Below are 15629 nucleotides of genomic sequence, written 5' to 3'. Positions count from 1 at the left end.
CAGCAAGGTGGTCACCACAGCCCAAGAGAGAACTGGTTCTTTCCAGGGTAAAATGGTCATTCAGCTGCATTGACATAAGACAAATATTGGCAACATGTGAAATGTTCAACAAGTAATGCAACCTAAGCACTCTCTCTTAAGATTTGTTAAGAATCTTGTGGTTATAGATGATCTTACTTGCAAAGCAGAAATAAAGACACAGACATAGAGAACAAATGTATGGATACCAGGGGGAAGGGGGGGTATGAATTGTGAGATTGGGACTGACATATATACACTACTATGTATAAAATAGATAACTAATGAGAACCTACTGTATAGCACAGGGAACTCTACTTGGTGCTCTGTGGTGACCTAAATGGGAAGGAAATCCAAAAAAGAGGGCATATATGTATACATATGGCTGATTCACTTTGCTGTACAGCAGAAACTGACACAGCAGTGTAAACCAACTATACTCCAATAAAAAAATTAAAAAATAAATAAAATAAAATAAACATATCTAGGTTCTGAGTGGGGAAAAAAAAGAATCTTGTGGTTACAAGTGACAGAAACCTTCACTTAAACTGACTTAAAAAGTATAAAGAGACTAAAAAGACTTAGACTAAAAAGAAATTGATGGCTTGTGTCACTGAAAAGCCCAGGTGACCACAATGATGGAAGCCAACTGAAAGACACCCCCCCCCAACAGTGCTCAAAGCTGGAATAGTCTGAGCAACAAAATAAATAAAGTAGCATTGGATTATATCCCAAAGTATAGCATGAATATGCAGTAGTCCATACTTATGTAAATAAATGATTGAATACATAAATGGGGGAGAAATCTCCCATACAGAAGAATTCCAAATAATTTATGTAGATACTCCATCCTCAAAAAGAAGCAACATAAATCCCCACTCCTTAAGCACGGGCTGCACATACTGTCTTCCTTCGATAAAAGAATAATTTGACAGTGTCCAGCCACTGTAAAGTGAGGCATTCTTAAGATTTTTTGAAAGAGTGTTTAAAGAAAAAATATAATCATTCCTTAAATAAATAAATAGCTTGACAGTGGAGAAAGCTGACAGACCCCACCTCAGCCAGGTGATCCAGGTCAACATCAGCAGTGATGTCATGTTGACCATAGGCACCCTTGACATGATGTGACGAGAATGACACTTTGCTTCTGGGGTCTTCCTCCAAGCACATACAGCCCCAGCCTAATCATGAGAAAAACATCAGGCAACTCCCAATTAAGGGGCATTTTACCAAATATCTGACCAGTATTCATCAAAAGTGTCAAAGTCACCAAAAACAAGGAAAGTCTGAGAAACTGTCACAGCCAAGAGGAGTCTACATGGAATGCGGTATCCAGGATACGCCCCTGAAACAGAAAAGGGCATTAGGGGAAGACCAAGAAGACGTAAATAAAAGACGGACTTTATTCAATAATAATGTACCAATATCAGTTCATTCATTGAGATAAATGTGCCACACAAATGTAAAATGTTAATAATAGGAGAAACTGGGTATGGCGTCTATGGGAGTTCTCTGTACTGTTTTCATAATGTTTCTGTAAATCTAAAACTATTTTAAAATTTAAAAAAAGGTTATATTAAAATGAAAAAAAGAAGAAGAAGAAGAAGAAGAGTTTGGGGAAGGCAATCTAATGAGAAAGAGGAAAAATAGGAGACTCATCCCGATCTGTTTTTAGAGACTTTAAACTAGATGGAAGAGTGGGGCTAAGGGGGGAAGCACTGACGGAGCTAACACCACCCGCCCAACCATTCACGCTTGGCCAGTGACACTCCTGGAACAAAATAAGTACTTTGGGGCGAACTGGATGGAATTCAAGTTACCTGTGTATTTACATAAAATGCAGTTATCTGCTCGTACTTTGGTCTATTCATGAGCAGTTTTTATTTATTTTTATTTTTGGCCACACCACACGGCTTGCAGGATCTCAGTTCCCTGACCAGACTGAACCCAGGCCACAGCAGTGAAAGCGCCGAGTCCTAACCACTGGACCAGGGAACTTCCCCATGAGAACTTTTTAGATTAAAGATTTATGATTTTAAAAATGTTAGGATTATCCACTTGCTAGAATGTTCACTTCTTCTTTCTAACAATATTATCCATTAGCATGGACAGTAGCAGTGGACAGAGATGCCTGATTCCAGGAATGTACAGCAGAAGAGGAAGTGACTTCTCTTAGAGCCAGGGTTTTGAGGGAGATGAGAACAGGTAGGAACAAGGTCACTTGGGAATAATGAATGATGATGCTGGGAGCTAGGAAAGACAGATGAAGGTGAAATAGCCAGTTTTTGAATAAGGTACTTTACTTGAAGGAGGTGCACCTGAAAAGATTTCTTGAAGAATTTTATTAAAGAAGGGCATATTTACCCAGATGCAAGTTCTCTGCTTAATAATTTATCAGGGCTCTGGCTCTTAATTCTGTGAACTGTTACTGTCACTTTGAACCGTGTCAGTGTTCTGCAGAGTCATATTAAAAAAAAAAAAAAAAAACAAACAGAATAAATGGAGAAAAAGCAAAACTGAGATCTGGCCATGTTGCCAGATGTAGGAAAAAAACTTGTTGATGTTGAAAGAATATGATGAAACAACTGACAGACTTTATGGTGATGGATTCCTAATAATCAGACACTCCTTGTAAGTAATTCTGATTTGCTTATTGGATGAATTAGGTTTTCTCTAGTGCTTCAAGAAGATAATAGTTGTTTTCAATAAATAGCTATTCTGAGAAAAATTTAAATACACATAAGCCAAAATGTTATTCAAGTAGATAGAGAAAAAAGGTATAAGGTATCTGATGATGGTATCAGATGGTTTTGTTTTGTTTTGTTTTGTTTTTAGAACTGTATTTATTTCCAGTCACTCCTACTTCTTCACCCTGAGTGGCTGCATTACTTCAAGGAAGGGGCCTCTGGCTCCACGGAGAAGGAAATGAGTTCCCATTTCAGACTTGCTATGCTGAAAGGTGGTCCAGCAGGGCTGAGGGAGCTCGGGAAAGCTCTGGACTCAGGGCAGGCAGGCATGCAGCGGGGACCCTGCCCTGTGGGATCCGCCTGGCTTCTCTGACAGAGAAGCAGAACTGCTGGCATCACCCACCTGACTCCCTGCATGCATTCCAGAGCTGGAAATGAGCTCATCAGAGCGAAAGGAACTTATTAAGATGAGCGCCACAGTTTGGGCCTGAGGTATCTGCATCTTCTCAGAGCAGAACATATGAGAAAAAGCTAATATTCATGAATCCATTCTATCTTGACATCACCATTTGCTTTGGCTAACGGTCTGCATGTGCGACCTTTCCCACCCACTGTGTACCCTCTCAACAGTTCAGTATACCTGAAGGACTTCATTTTTACTTGTTGTTCACCATCTTCCATTCTACAAAAAAGCAGGATAAAATATCAAACTACATGAAACAGATTTTCGGTAATTCTTGAGAAATAAATGTGGGATTAAGTCCAATCATCCTAATTCCTATTAAGTCTTTAGTTATACATGCTACCCTGAGCTCCTAATTGAAACAATTATTACTGTCTGCATGGGCTGCTCTCCTACTAAAGCTGACAGGTGCCTCATCCCCATCAGGTAACAAAACTATGTGAACTGACAATGAATAATAATTACTGCTCTGTTTAGAAATAACCCCATGCCAATCTTGAAAAGGAATATAATGTTCATAGAAATAACATTAAATAAAATAGCTATTTTTAAAACAATTGATGGATTAGCCAAAAATTTTATAATAGCTCTATTAAAATAGCCTGAAAATACATTAAGAATCTCAGATCTTTAATCAAAAGGAATTCATTCGACCTGAAAATTCATCTAGATGGTAAGAAATATTTTTAAAAACTGAAAACCGATCACTTGCCAATAATATTAATTTTCACATTAGTATATGCCTTAGCAGAATATACTAAATGTATATATATGTGTGTGTATAAATATTTATATATACATATACATACATACATGTGCTATATGGGTGTGTGTTTATTCATTCAGAAATGTAGTCGCCAGACCACTACCAAAGTGAAATATACTGATGGTGATAGAATACTTTCCACATTAAAAAACTATACAGACTGAATAGGTTTTTTAAAATATGTATTTTTAAAAATATATTCCCAAATGTATCATTTTTTGAAAGGGCATTTAAAAAATTCAGGGCAAAGCACCCATAATCTTATCTGGAAATAATCACAGTCACTATTTCAATTGGTCTCCCTCCAATCTCTTTTCTAGACATGTATCTAGATACATACAAAAAATAGCTTTGACTATTTTACTTAGCTATGGGGGTGGTGGTGGGGCATGGGAGGATATTTATGTAGATGTGTGTTATATATATGTATATATATATATAAAATAAACAAAATTCAGATCATAGTGTAAAATTTTTCATGTCTTATTCACTTAACGCTATAACATAAATATAGCTTCAAATATTCTTGGAGAATATGATTTGTAATGATTAAATAGTGGCCCATTGGTTAGCTACACTATAATTTATTTACTAATTTTCTATTATTAGATATCTCAATACTCTAATTTTTCAATATTATAAATAGTATGACTAATACTATTGTGGTGCATGCATCTTTGATTATTCTCCTAGGATAAACCCTTAGACATACAATTTATGGATAACTATTTTAAGGCTTCTGACTCATCTTGCCAAATTTCCTTCTTAGAAGACTCAACAATGATCATTTTCCAGGCTTTGAAAAAAGTCTGACCTACCTTTGAACTATTTTATTCATGTGATGTATTTTACTTGAGGTTTCAAGAATATTTTTCTGCTTAAAAAAGATAAATACATGCTGTTTATAGGAAAGTTAATAAAATTTATGAACAGATGCATATAAATATCCCAAATAAAAAAGGACCACTAAGATAAAACCTTAATCAAAGGATGCTTTTCCTTATCACTGTCTAAATAAATAGCTTTGATGATAGTTTATCAAAAATATTTTCACATGTGTTATTTCATTCTCACAGCATTTAAGAATCATGTAGTTATTACTACCCCCGATTTTACAGATGAAGGAATTGAGGCCCAGTAAGGTTAATGACTGCTCAAGGTCACAGACCTAACAGGAGGCCAGTGAAACTTATTCTATGCTGGCTGGTGTACCTTCCTCTATGCCTTGATCATTGCCAGCCTGCTCTGTGGTATAAAATTAAACAGCTTCTTTGAAGCAAAAGAGAGGGTTAGATTAAGTCGGCTTCTTTTTTTTTTTCTCTTTTCTGTCTGACTTCATATTTATGGACTAAAACAGAAAATAATTATACAGATGAATGATTTTCTTCCTGATGGTCTGGAATTATATATACATATACATTACTTCAATCTCAAAAGGTAAAGTTTGGCTGTTTTAAATCATGCTTTTGCTTTGATTATACGTGTTTTAGCAAATTAACTCACTGACTGAACTTGCCTCCTTGGTGAAATCCAAACCTATTGTACTTAGGAAATCCAAATACACTTTTATTTAATGGTCCCTTGCAGAATAGAATAAAGGCACGACGTTGTTAGTCAAATAATTCATTTCTTTGTTTGCAGCATGCACCTAGATAATTAGTAAATTTGCTCTCTGTATTTTTCTCCATGCTGGCATTTGGTCTATAGTCATAATATTTTATTTATGAATTTTAATAAGCTCTCTGATATTAATAACATTCACATTACTTAGATGCATTTTCTTAGTGTAGCATCTTATATTACAGTAACAATTTTTCCAAAACACAGTGCAAGCTTTCCTTGAAAACTACTTTCACTGCATTTTGAATCCCTAAATCAACCAAACACAAACAAAATTGGAAGCAAATATGGTCAAAACAGCCTCCAGATTTGCTGCTTTCTATGCCTTTCTCTTTTTAAAGTTTTCTTCCTTCGGTTACTTAGATGTCGCTCCCACTTCAGAGCCGCGTCTCCTCACCTTCTGGGTAGGCGTCCCCTCCTCCCTGAGCCCCCCGTCTTCCCACTCCATACATGCATCCATGCCAGTCCACTTGCTCTCTGTACATTCATGGTGTCTGAATCTCCATCTCCAGGCCAGGCCTCAACCCTGAGTTCCAGACCTTCATATCCATCCACCTATTTGAAGATCCCATAAACATCACACTCTCATTGTGGCCAAAACTGAACTCATCATCTTTCCCCCAGCCTCTGTGAACGAAAATACCATAATCCATCTAAGTGTCCAAGTCAGAAAACCTGGATGCTTCTTACATTTCCACTCTCCCCGATGAACAAGCATGAAATCTTAGAGGTTCTATCTTCTAAATGTGCCATAACGTGTCCCTCCCTTTCCATGCCCTTCCTGCCTAGGGCCACTCTCTTGGACCAATGCTCAGAAAAACCTATTCCCTAGCAACCATCTCTCAGCTGTTTTCTCTGCCTGCTGGATTTTCCTCCTTCAGCCCATCCTCCATGCTGTTTCCAGAGTGATCCTTTGAAAATATAAATCTGTACCACTTCACACTTACTAGGGTAACTTTTTTTTTAATGGAAAATAACAAGTGCCAGCAAGAAAATGGAGAAATTGAATCCCTCACACATTTCTGGTGGGAATGTAAAATGGTGCAGGCACCGTGGAAACCAGTTTGGTGGTTCCTCACAAACTAAACATAGAATTACCATCTGAGGGGCTTCCCTGGTGGCGCAGTGGTTAAGAACTCGCCTGCCAATGCAGGGGGCATGAGTTCGAGCCCTGGTCCGGGAAGATCCCACATGCTGCGGAGCACCTAAGCCCGTGCTCTACAACTACTGAGCCTGCGCTCTAGAGCCTGCAAGCCACAACTACTGAGCCCCTGAGCCACAACTACTGAGCCCGCGTGCCACAACTACTGAAACCCGTGCTCCTAGAGCCCATGCTCCACAACAAGAGAAGCCACCGCAATGAGAAGCCTGCGCACCGCAACAAAGAGTAGCCCCCGCTCGCCGCAACTAGAGAAAGCCCGCACACAAGCAACAAAGACCCAATGCAACCAAAAATAAGTAAGTAATTAATTAATTTTAAAAACTGATGAATCTCCAAAAAAAAAAAAAGAATTACCATCTGACCCAGGAATTTTACTCATAGGTGTATACCCAAAAGAATCGAAAGCAGGGACTCAGATACTTGTATACCAATGTTCATAGCAGCATTATTCACAATAGCCAAAGGGTGGGCACAACCCAAATAGCCACCAAAAAATGAATGGTTAAGCAAAATGTGGTATATACATACAATGGAATATTATTTAGCTGTAAAAAAGAATGAAATCCCAATACATGCTACAACGTAGGTGAAATTTGAAAACATTACACTAAGTGAAATAAGCCAGAGACAAAAGGACAAATATTGTATGATTCCAATTATGTGAAACGTCTAGAACAGGCAAATTCTTAGAGCTAGAAAGTAGTCTAGAGGTTACCAGGGGCTGGGGGAGAGTGGGGTATGGAGAACTACTATTTAGTGGGTATCGTGTTTCTGACTGGGGTGATGAAAAAGTTTCAGAAACAGTGGTGATGGTTGTACACACCATGAATGCAATTAACGCCACTGAATTGTACACTTAAAAGTGGTTAAAACAGCAAATTTTATGTTACCTATATTTTACTACAATAAAAAGTTTTTTTAAAAAGTGCAAAGGCAAGCAAAGTTTTTAAAATGTAATCTGATCAAGCTCTTCTCATGCTTAAAATCCTTCCATTTTCCTTATTGCATTCAAGACACTTTTCAGATTCTTTAGCAAAGACACTTTTCAGATGCTTTAGTTCAGCAGATGTTCATGACCTAGTCCACGTTTATCCCTCAAGCCTCACAGCTCACCCACCTCACCTCCTGGGGTGCCCTCTGCTCTACTGTGACAACCACTTGTCTCCTGATCAGCAGTGCGCTGCCTCATACTCTGTGCTTCTGCACAGCTGTTCCTTCTGCCTAAAGGACCTTCTCTACTCCTGCTCTGAATGGCTCATTTCCATTCTTCATTCAAAACTTAGCTTAAGTCAACATCTCCAGGAAGCTGTCCTTCACTCTGATCCCAATATTATTTAAATACCCAACTTTCCTTGTTGCCATAATACCTAGGGTCCCCCTTACGGAAGCTATCATGATGTGCAATAACTATTTGTACCTTTCCCATTTGTACAAGTTTCTTGTATCTTATCTGTATGTCTCCCTCCTGGTCTACTGGGTATCATATAGCAGGTACTCAGTAAATGTTAACGACTACATTGCAGGGAATCTTCATCAATGACCCTTTTAAGGAACCAGCTCTCCACGCAAACCCAACAGTGCTGCAGAAAGGGTGAACCTTCTCATATATCCTTCTTTGTTTAAATATATCCAACACGTGGAGGCTCCACCAATGAAATCAACTTCATGCCCCGAGTCTCTGGGAAGGATGCAATACAGTCAGTACTTTGTAAAATCCATAAAGTACTTTGACATCCCTCATTTCATTAGAGAGAATGGAAAATGGTGGGATGAAAGAAGGATTGGGGCAGAATGGAGAAGCTCTGGGATAGATAATGAGCAAATCAGTGGGGTGTATGCTCTCTTTCTGCTGCTACTATATGCCGTCTTCAAGTAGGAATTATGTCAAATGACAATCCAGGACGTACCTGCTGCCACTGGATGCTGATATTTCTACCCTTGTTGAAAGGAGATAGGCAAAGGGATTCTGAGAATGTTTTTCCACCACTTTTTCTTTCATGATTCCTGACCTGGGAGGAAGGAGGCCTTGGGTCACCCCTACCAGACATGCTGGAAAATGGACAGTATGGTTGTTCTCATGTGCTAGAAGCACCCTTCCCTCCAGTTGCGGAGAAACAGAAACCAAGGTGTAATGAGGAAACTACCACACTGACAATCAGGCATTCCAGCTACCTGGATAATGTTGGGCAAGGCACTTGATATTTCTGAGTTCCAGCTGCTTCATTTTCTAAAATGCGGGTAATTGACTAAACAATCTCTAGTGTTGCCTTCTGCCAAAAAAATCATTATCTGTCATTACTTTGCATGTTTCTAGTATTTCCCGTGTCACTGCCCTCATTCTCCCATTCACTCTCAAAACCACTATAAGGTCTCAACCATGCCCCTACGTGGCTTAAAATCATGTGACTCTAGTTCTCACTTGAAAGCCACATTCTTATTTAGATATTAAGAAAGAACAACGGTGCTTATGATTCTAAAGAAAATAAAAAAGGACTAACAGTCACTTCTAGCTCGAGGTGAATGGGGACTAACCAACTGATAACTTAGGATGTAGCACAGCAAACGGTTCTAGGTAGACTGTCACTTGATCAACTGTAGTTATTTACAATCATCCACATTATTGGAAGAGACTAAGAGAATACAGACAACCAAAAACAGCAGATAATCTTCAAGTCATTTATATGTGGCTTGGGAAGTGTGTTGGTACTTATATTTGAATAACACTGAATCTGCTGTCTTGGAAACTGAAGCTAAAGTATATGAAGTGTCCTAGGAAGAACTGAGTTATAAAGAGCTATGATGTTTCATTACGTCCTCATCCTGTCCCCCACTCAGGAGTTTTCCCTTCATTCATGATTTACATAAAGTACCAGCCTAAAATGAGTTGCTCTAGATTGCTATATTTACTGTGCCCTATCACTTCCACCAGATCAACCCCAGCCTTGGGGAGGTCTTTAAAGAATATTTGGGACTGCAAGCTGCATTAGGCAATAAAAATGAACCAGGAGATAGTAAGTATTCTCAACATTGATTGTATAATCTACTTGGCTTACTAAACAGGGAAAACAAGAGTTTTATTTGATTAAAGTCGCCACAGATAACCAAGGGTTGGTTGTTACACGAATGATGAGTAAGGAAAGAAGCAAGTGGTGATTATTATTGTAAGCCAAACATGCAAGAAGATGTTCTCCTCAAAGTCAAGTATTTCAATTAGGAAGGCAAATATCTTCCTGTGACCATAAATGTTAAGCAAATTAACCTCCAGTTGACCTTCCTGGATACCTAATAACCTTCAGAGTTGGATCAGTCAATGACAGAGGTGGCAGCTGGGTGGATAAATAATTGACCCTATCCAAATTTTTAATTACCATGTAATTAAAAATAATGATTTAAAAAGTAGTCTTTTTCTAAAGAAGATGTGGTATATATATATACAACAGAATATTACTCAGCTGTAAAAAACAATGAAATGATGCCTTGTGCAGCTACATGGATGGACCTACAGATTATCATACTAAGCGAAGTAAGTCAGGAAGAGAAAGATACCATATGATATCACTTACATGTGGAATCTAAAATATGACACAAATGAACTTATCTACGAAACAGAAATAGACTCACAGCCATTGAGAACAGACTTGTGGTTGCCAAGGAGGGGTAGGGGGAGGGTTGGATTGGGAGTTCGGGACTAGCAGATGCAAACTATTACATATAGAATGGATAAACAACAAGGTCCTATGGTAGAGCACAGGGAACTATATTCAATACCCTGTAATAAACCATAATAGAAAAGAATATGAAAAAGAATATGTATGTATATATATAACTGAATCACTTTGCTGTGCACCAGAAACTAACAACATTGTAAATCAACTAAACTTCAATTAAAAAAATAAATAAATAAAAAGAAACTAAAGGTTTTAATTTGTTTTTAAAAGAAAAATAAAGTAATGTTTTTCTTTTTTCCCTGGAGTCGAAGATTTCTTGGCGTTAGAGGAACAAATTCACTTACTGGGATGGGTCTGAATCACTCCCTTTTCGTTTTCTTGGAAACTCTGTCACATGTGGGCTGAAGGATCCAATAGTTGCTGGTTTTGTCCATGGGCTCAGATGACTGGAAACCATGGAAGCAATGCACTGGTTCCCTTCGCTCAACACTTTACCTATGAGACATAAAGCACAATAAGGCATCTGTTTGAAACACTGACTTTTACTTTATACATATCCATATCCCACATTTTAAATGGCTTTTTACTTTGATATTTTAAAATGTCAACTAAACAGCAACATAACATAGAATGAAAGACTAATCATGTACACCCAAATATTAGTTAGAAATGTATTGTTAGTCTATATTTTTAAGTTTATTTTCCCTATCTAATTGGAAAAAAATATATGGATATTGTAGGAAATATGGAAAACACAAAAAAGTAGAAAGGAAGGGGGAAAACCAAATCTCACCAACTAATATTACTACTTAGAATTACTTCCTTGTAGAATTTTTCTACAGTTGTTATTATAGTAATTGAAGTCATAGTGTATACTCTGCATTATTTGCATATCATTGTGATAATAACTTTACAGTGTTATTACAAATTCTTTATAAATGATTCTAATGGCTGCATAATATACCATCGTGTAGCTGTGTCATAGCTACTTAACCACTCTTCTGTTGTTGGAATGTATATTTGGTTTTTTTTCACTATCATAAATATGTATGGTGCTTTTATCTATGTGTATAAAACTTTTTATCTACCGGTTATTTCTTTTCATCTCCTAGTTATTTTTTTTTGGGGGGGGGATAGCATCCCAGAAATGAGTTAACAAGGTTAAGGGACATGAATATTTTTAACCCTGAATTGCTAAATATGATAGTAAAATCCTTTTGGTCTAAACTGTAGTTTACTAAATGTTTTATAAAATGTAAAACTCAGAATCACTGAACTAAAAATAACTTATAGTCTAAATATAGGCCTCTCTGAATATATTTCTCATATTAAAATTGACCTAACAAGTTTAAACTCATTTGCACCTTATAGACTGAAATATATAAGCAATATTTACAAGGAGAATGCAATACATCTTACAGTAAGAGCGGGAGCTTTTTAATACATCTCTAGCAGTAACTGATAGAGTGAGCATTCAAAAATAATGACATAAGAAATCTGATCCACACAACAGACAAGCTTGATATGATAAGACATATATAGACCACTATACCTAGCAGCTTCAAAATCCAGTGTTGTTTGTTTTGAGGTACCAGTGGGGCATTTATACTGGACCAAAAAGATTGATATTATACATGAAACATTTTCTGACTACAATGTAATTATGCTAGACACCATAAAAAGACTGAAATTTAATGAGCTAATAATTTATTTTATGAAATTAGGAAAAGATGACTAAAATAAATCTAAAGAATTAGGAGAAAGGAAATCATTAAAATAATACCAGAAATAATGAAATAGAATACAAATTAGTACAGATCAAAAAAGCTAAACATAGGTTCTTCCAAAACATTGGAAACTCTAATAACCTTATGGCAAGATTTTTCCAAAAAAAGGAAAGAGGGAATAAATGAATAAAGATAGGAATGAAGATGGGATCATAATTTTAGATGCTCTAGAGATATAAAAGATAAATTCTCATGAATTTAGAAAAACATTATTCTAAAAATTTGAAAATATAGATGAAATGGAAAAATTCGTAGGGAATTTTTTTTTATTGAGGTATAGTCGATTCACAATATTGTGTTAGTTTCAGATGTACAGCAAAGCGATTCGATTGTACATATATATATGTACTTTTTCAGGTTCTTCTCCATTAGAGGTTATTACAAGATATTGAATATAGTTCCCTCTGCTATACAGTAAATCCTTGTTGTTTATCTATTTTATATATAGAAGTGAGTATCTGTTAATCCCATACTCCTAATTTATCCCTCCTCTCACTTTGTCTTTGGTAACTATAAGTTTGTTTTCTGTCTGTGAGTCTGTTTTGTAAATAAATTTATTTGTATTACTTTTAAGATTCTACATATAAATGATATCATGTATTTGTCCCTAGAGAATTTTAACTGACAGAAAATAAAGCAAAGAGAAATAAAAACCTGCATATTCCTATATTCTTTCTTACACATACTATCCCAATATATAGTAAATTCAACTTTTTATGAGGCTTACAGAAATTTGATATCAAAATTCAACAATGGCAATACAAGAAAGGATAACTATAGGCCCATCTCATTCATGAACAAAGATACAAAAATCTTAACAAAATATTAGCAAACAAAATTCAGAAATGTATAAAGAGAATAACCCATCATGACCAAGATAGCTTTATCCCAGGAACACGACTGGTTTAATATTAGTAAATTAATGAATATAATTTACCACAATAGCAGCTTAGTGGAAAAATATGATTATCCTAATAGATTCAGAAATATTAACGAAGAAACACTGAAAGAATTCTTTTTACAATCAGAAACAAGAAGATCTTTTATCGGTACCCCTTTCAACACTGTATTAGAAGACCTGCTAGTAGAATAAGGCAAGAAAACAATACATGAAGTATAAGAATTGGAAAGGAAGAAAAAAAAATTGTCATCATTGGGAAATGACATGATTGAGAATACAAAAAAACACAAACAAATCAACGTATAAATTATTAAAACTAGGGAGTGTATCAAGGTTGGCTGTTTGTAAAGTCAATATATAAAAATCAACTGCTTTTCTAATCACCAGTAACAAACTATAAGAAAATATTTTATTTATTTATTTTTTAACATCTTTATTGCAGTATAATTGCTTTACAATGGTGTGTTGGTTTCTGCTTTATAACAAAGTGAATCAGTTATACATATACATATGTTCCCATATCTCTTCCCTCTTGCATCTCCCTCCCTCCCACCCTCCCTATCCCACCCCTCTAGGTGGTCACAAAGCACCGAGCTGATCTCCCTGTGCTATGCGGTTGCTTCCCACTAGCTATGTATTTTACGTTTGGTAGTGTATATATGTCCATGCCACTCTCTCACTTTGTCACAGCTGACCCTTCCCCCTCCCCATATCCTCAAGTCCATTCTCTAGTAGGTCTGTGTCTTTATTCCCGTCTTACCACTAGGTTCTTCATGACCTTTTTTTTTCCCCTTAGATTCCATATATATGTGGTAGCATACTGTATTTGTTTTTCTTTTTCTGACTTACTTCACTCTGTATGACAGACTCTAACTCCATCCACCTCACTACAAATAACTCAATTTCGTTTCTTTTTATGGCTGAGTAATATTCCATTGTATATATGTGCCACATCTTCTTTATCCATTCATCCGATGATGGACACTTAGGTTGCTTCCATGTCCTGGCTATTGTAAATAGAGCTGCAATGAACATTTTGGTACATGACTCTTTTTGAATTATGGTTTTCTCAGGGTATATGCCCAGTAGTGGGATTGCTGGGTCGTATGGTAGTTCTATTTTTAGTTTTTTAAGGAACCTCCATACCGTTCTCCATAGTGGCTGTATCAATTTACATTCCCACCAACAGTGCAAGAGGGTTCCCTTTTCTCCACACCCTCTCCAGCATTTATTGCTTCTAGATTTTTTTATGATGGCCATTCTGACTGGTGTGAGATGATATCTCATTGTAGTTTTGATTTGCATTTCTCTAATGATTAATGATGTTGAGCATCCTTTCATGTGTTTGTTGGCAATCTGTATATCTTCTTTGGAGAAATGTCTATTTAGGTCTTCCGCCCATTTTTGGATTGGGTTGTTTGTTTTTTTGTTATTGAGCTGCATGAGCTGCTTGTAAATTTTGGAGATTAATCCTTTGTCGGTTGCTTCATTTGCAAATATTTTCTCCCATTCTGAGGGTTGTCTTTTGGTCTTGTTTATGGTTTCCTTTGCTGTGCAAAAGCTTTGGAGTTTCATTAGGTCCCATTTGTTTATTTCTGTTTTTATTTCCATTTCTCTAGGAGCCGGGTCAAAAAGGATCTTGCTGTGATTTATGTCAGAGTGTTCTGCCTATGTTTTCCTCTAAGAGTTTGACAGTGTCTGGCCTTACATTTAGGTCTTTAATCCATTTTGAGTTTATTTTTGTGTATGGTGTTAGGGAGTGTTCTAATTTCATGCTTTTACATGTACCTGTCCAGTTTTCCCAGTACCACTTATTGAAGAGGCTGTCTTTTCTCCACTGTATATGCTTCCCTCCTTTATCAAAGATAAGGTATAGATCAATGGAACAGGATAGAAAGCCCAGAGAAAATGATATTTTAAAAAACATAATTTATAATAACTTCAAAAAATATAGAGTACCTAAAGAATAAATGTATTTAGAATAAATGTATAACCTAATAAAAGTATACAAGGTCTTTCTGGAGAAAATTATAAACATTTATTTAAAATATTGAAAAAGATTCAAATAAATGGAAACATGCACCATGCTTATGGACTGGAGGTCTCAATATCAAAGATGTCAATTCTCCTAAAATAGACGTGTAATTCCTCTCAAAATATTCTCTTTTTTTGGGTGGGACTTCACAAGCTGAATATAAAATGCATATGAAAGTGCCATGAGTTATGAACAGCCAAGGGAAATGTGGGAGAACTGGACCTCTCATATATCAAGACATTATAAAGCAATGGCAATTAAGACAGTGTGGTATTGGTGCAGAGATAGACCAAAGGAAAAGAACGGAGAGCCCAGACATGTAAATATGGATATCTGCTAAATGTCAGAGATGGAATTTTCAGATCAATGTGAGGAGACCAGCTTTTTAATAAACAGTCCTGGGCCAACTGATTTTCTCTATGGAAAAGAATAAAACCAGATCCCCTACTACCATATGCCAAATATAAAAACCAAACCAAATATAAACATTCAATTCAACTGGATTGAAGACCTAAATGTAAA

General features: G+C 36.4%; 1 protein-coding gene across 2 annotated transcripts in view; it reads right to left on the bottom strand.

Moving 5' to 3' along the window:
• BMAL2 (basic helix-loop-helix ARNT like 2) overlaps positions 1-15629 on the bottom strand; it is a 97747-nt gene that overhangs the window by 45860 nt on the left and 36258 nt on the right. Inside the window, exons 2-3 of one of the 2 annotated variants that reach the window (XM_068560412.1) lie at positions 10729-10879; positions 3346-3387 (exon numbers count right to left, since the gene is read on the bottom strand). In XM_068560412.1, coding sequence (XP_068416513.1) covers positions 3346-3387; positions 10729-10879 — 193 coding nt within the window. The remainder of the gene's footprint in view (positions 1-3345; positions 3388-10728; positions 10880-15629) is intronic. The other variant, XM_068560413.1, reaches the window with a different exon arrangement.

Source organism: Eschrichtius robustus, chromosome 13 (assembly GCF_028021215.1).
Source record: "Eschrichtius robustus isolate mEscRob2 chromosome 13, mEscRob2.pri, whole genome shotgun sequence".
In the NCBI taxonomy this organism is placed as follows: domain Eukaryota; kingdom Metazoa; phylum Chordata; class Mammalia; order Artiodactyla; family Eschrichtiidae; genus Eschrichtius; species Eschrichtius robustus.
Note: the sequence above shows the minus strand (reverse complement) of the source record. Positions and strands in the feature narration are given on the sequence as shown.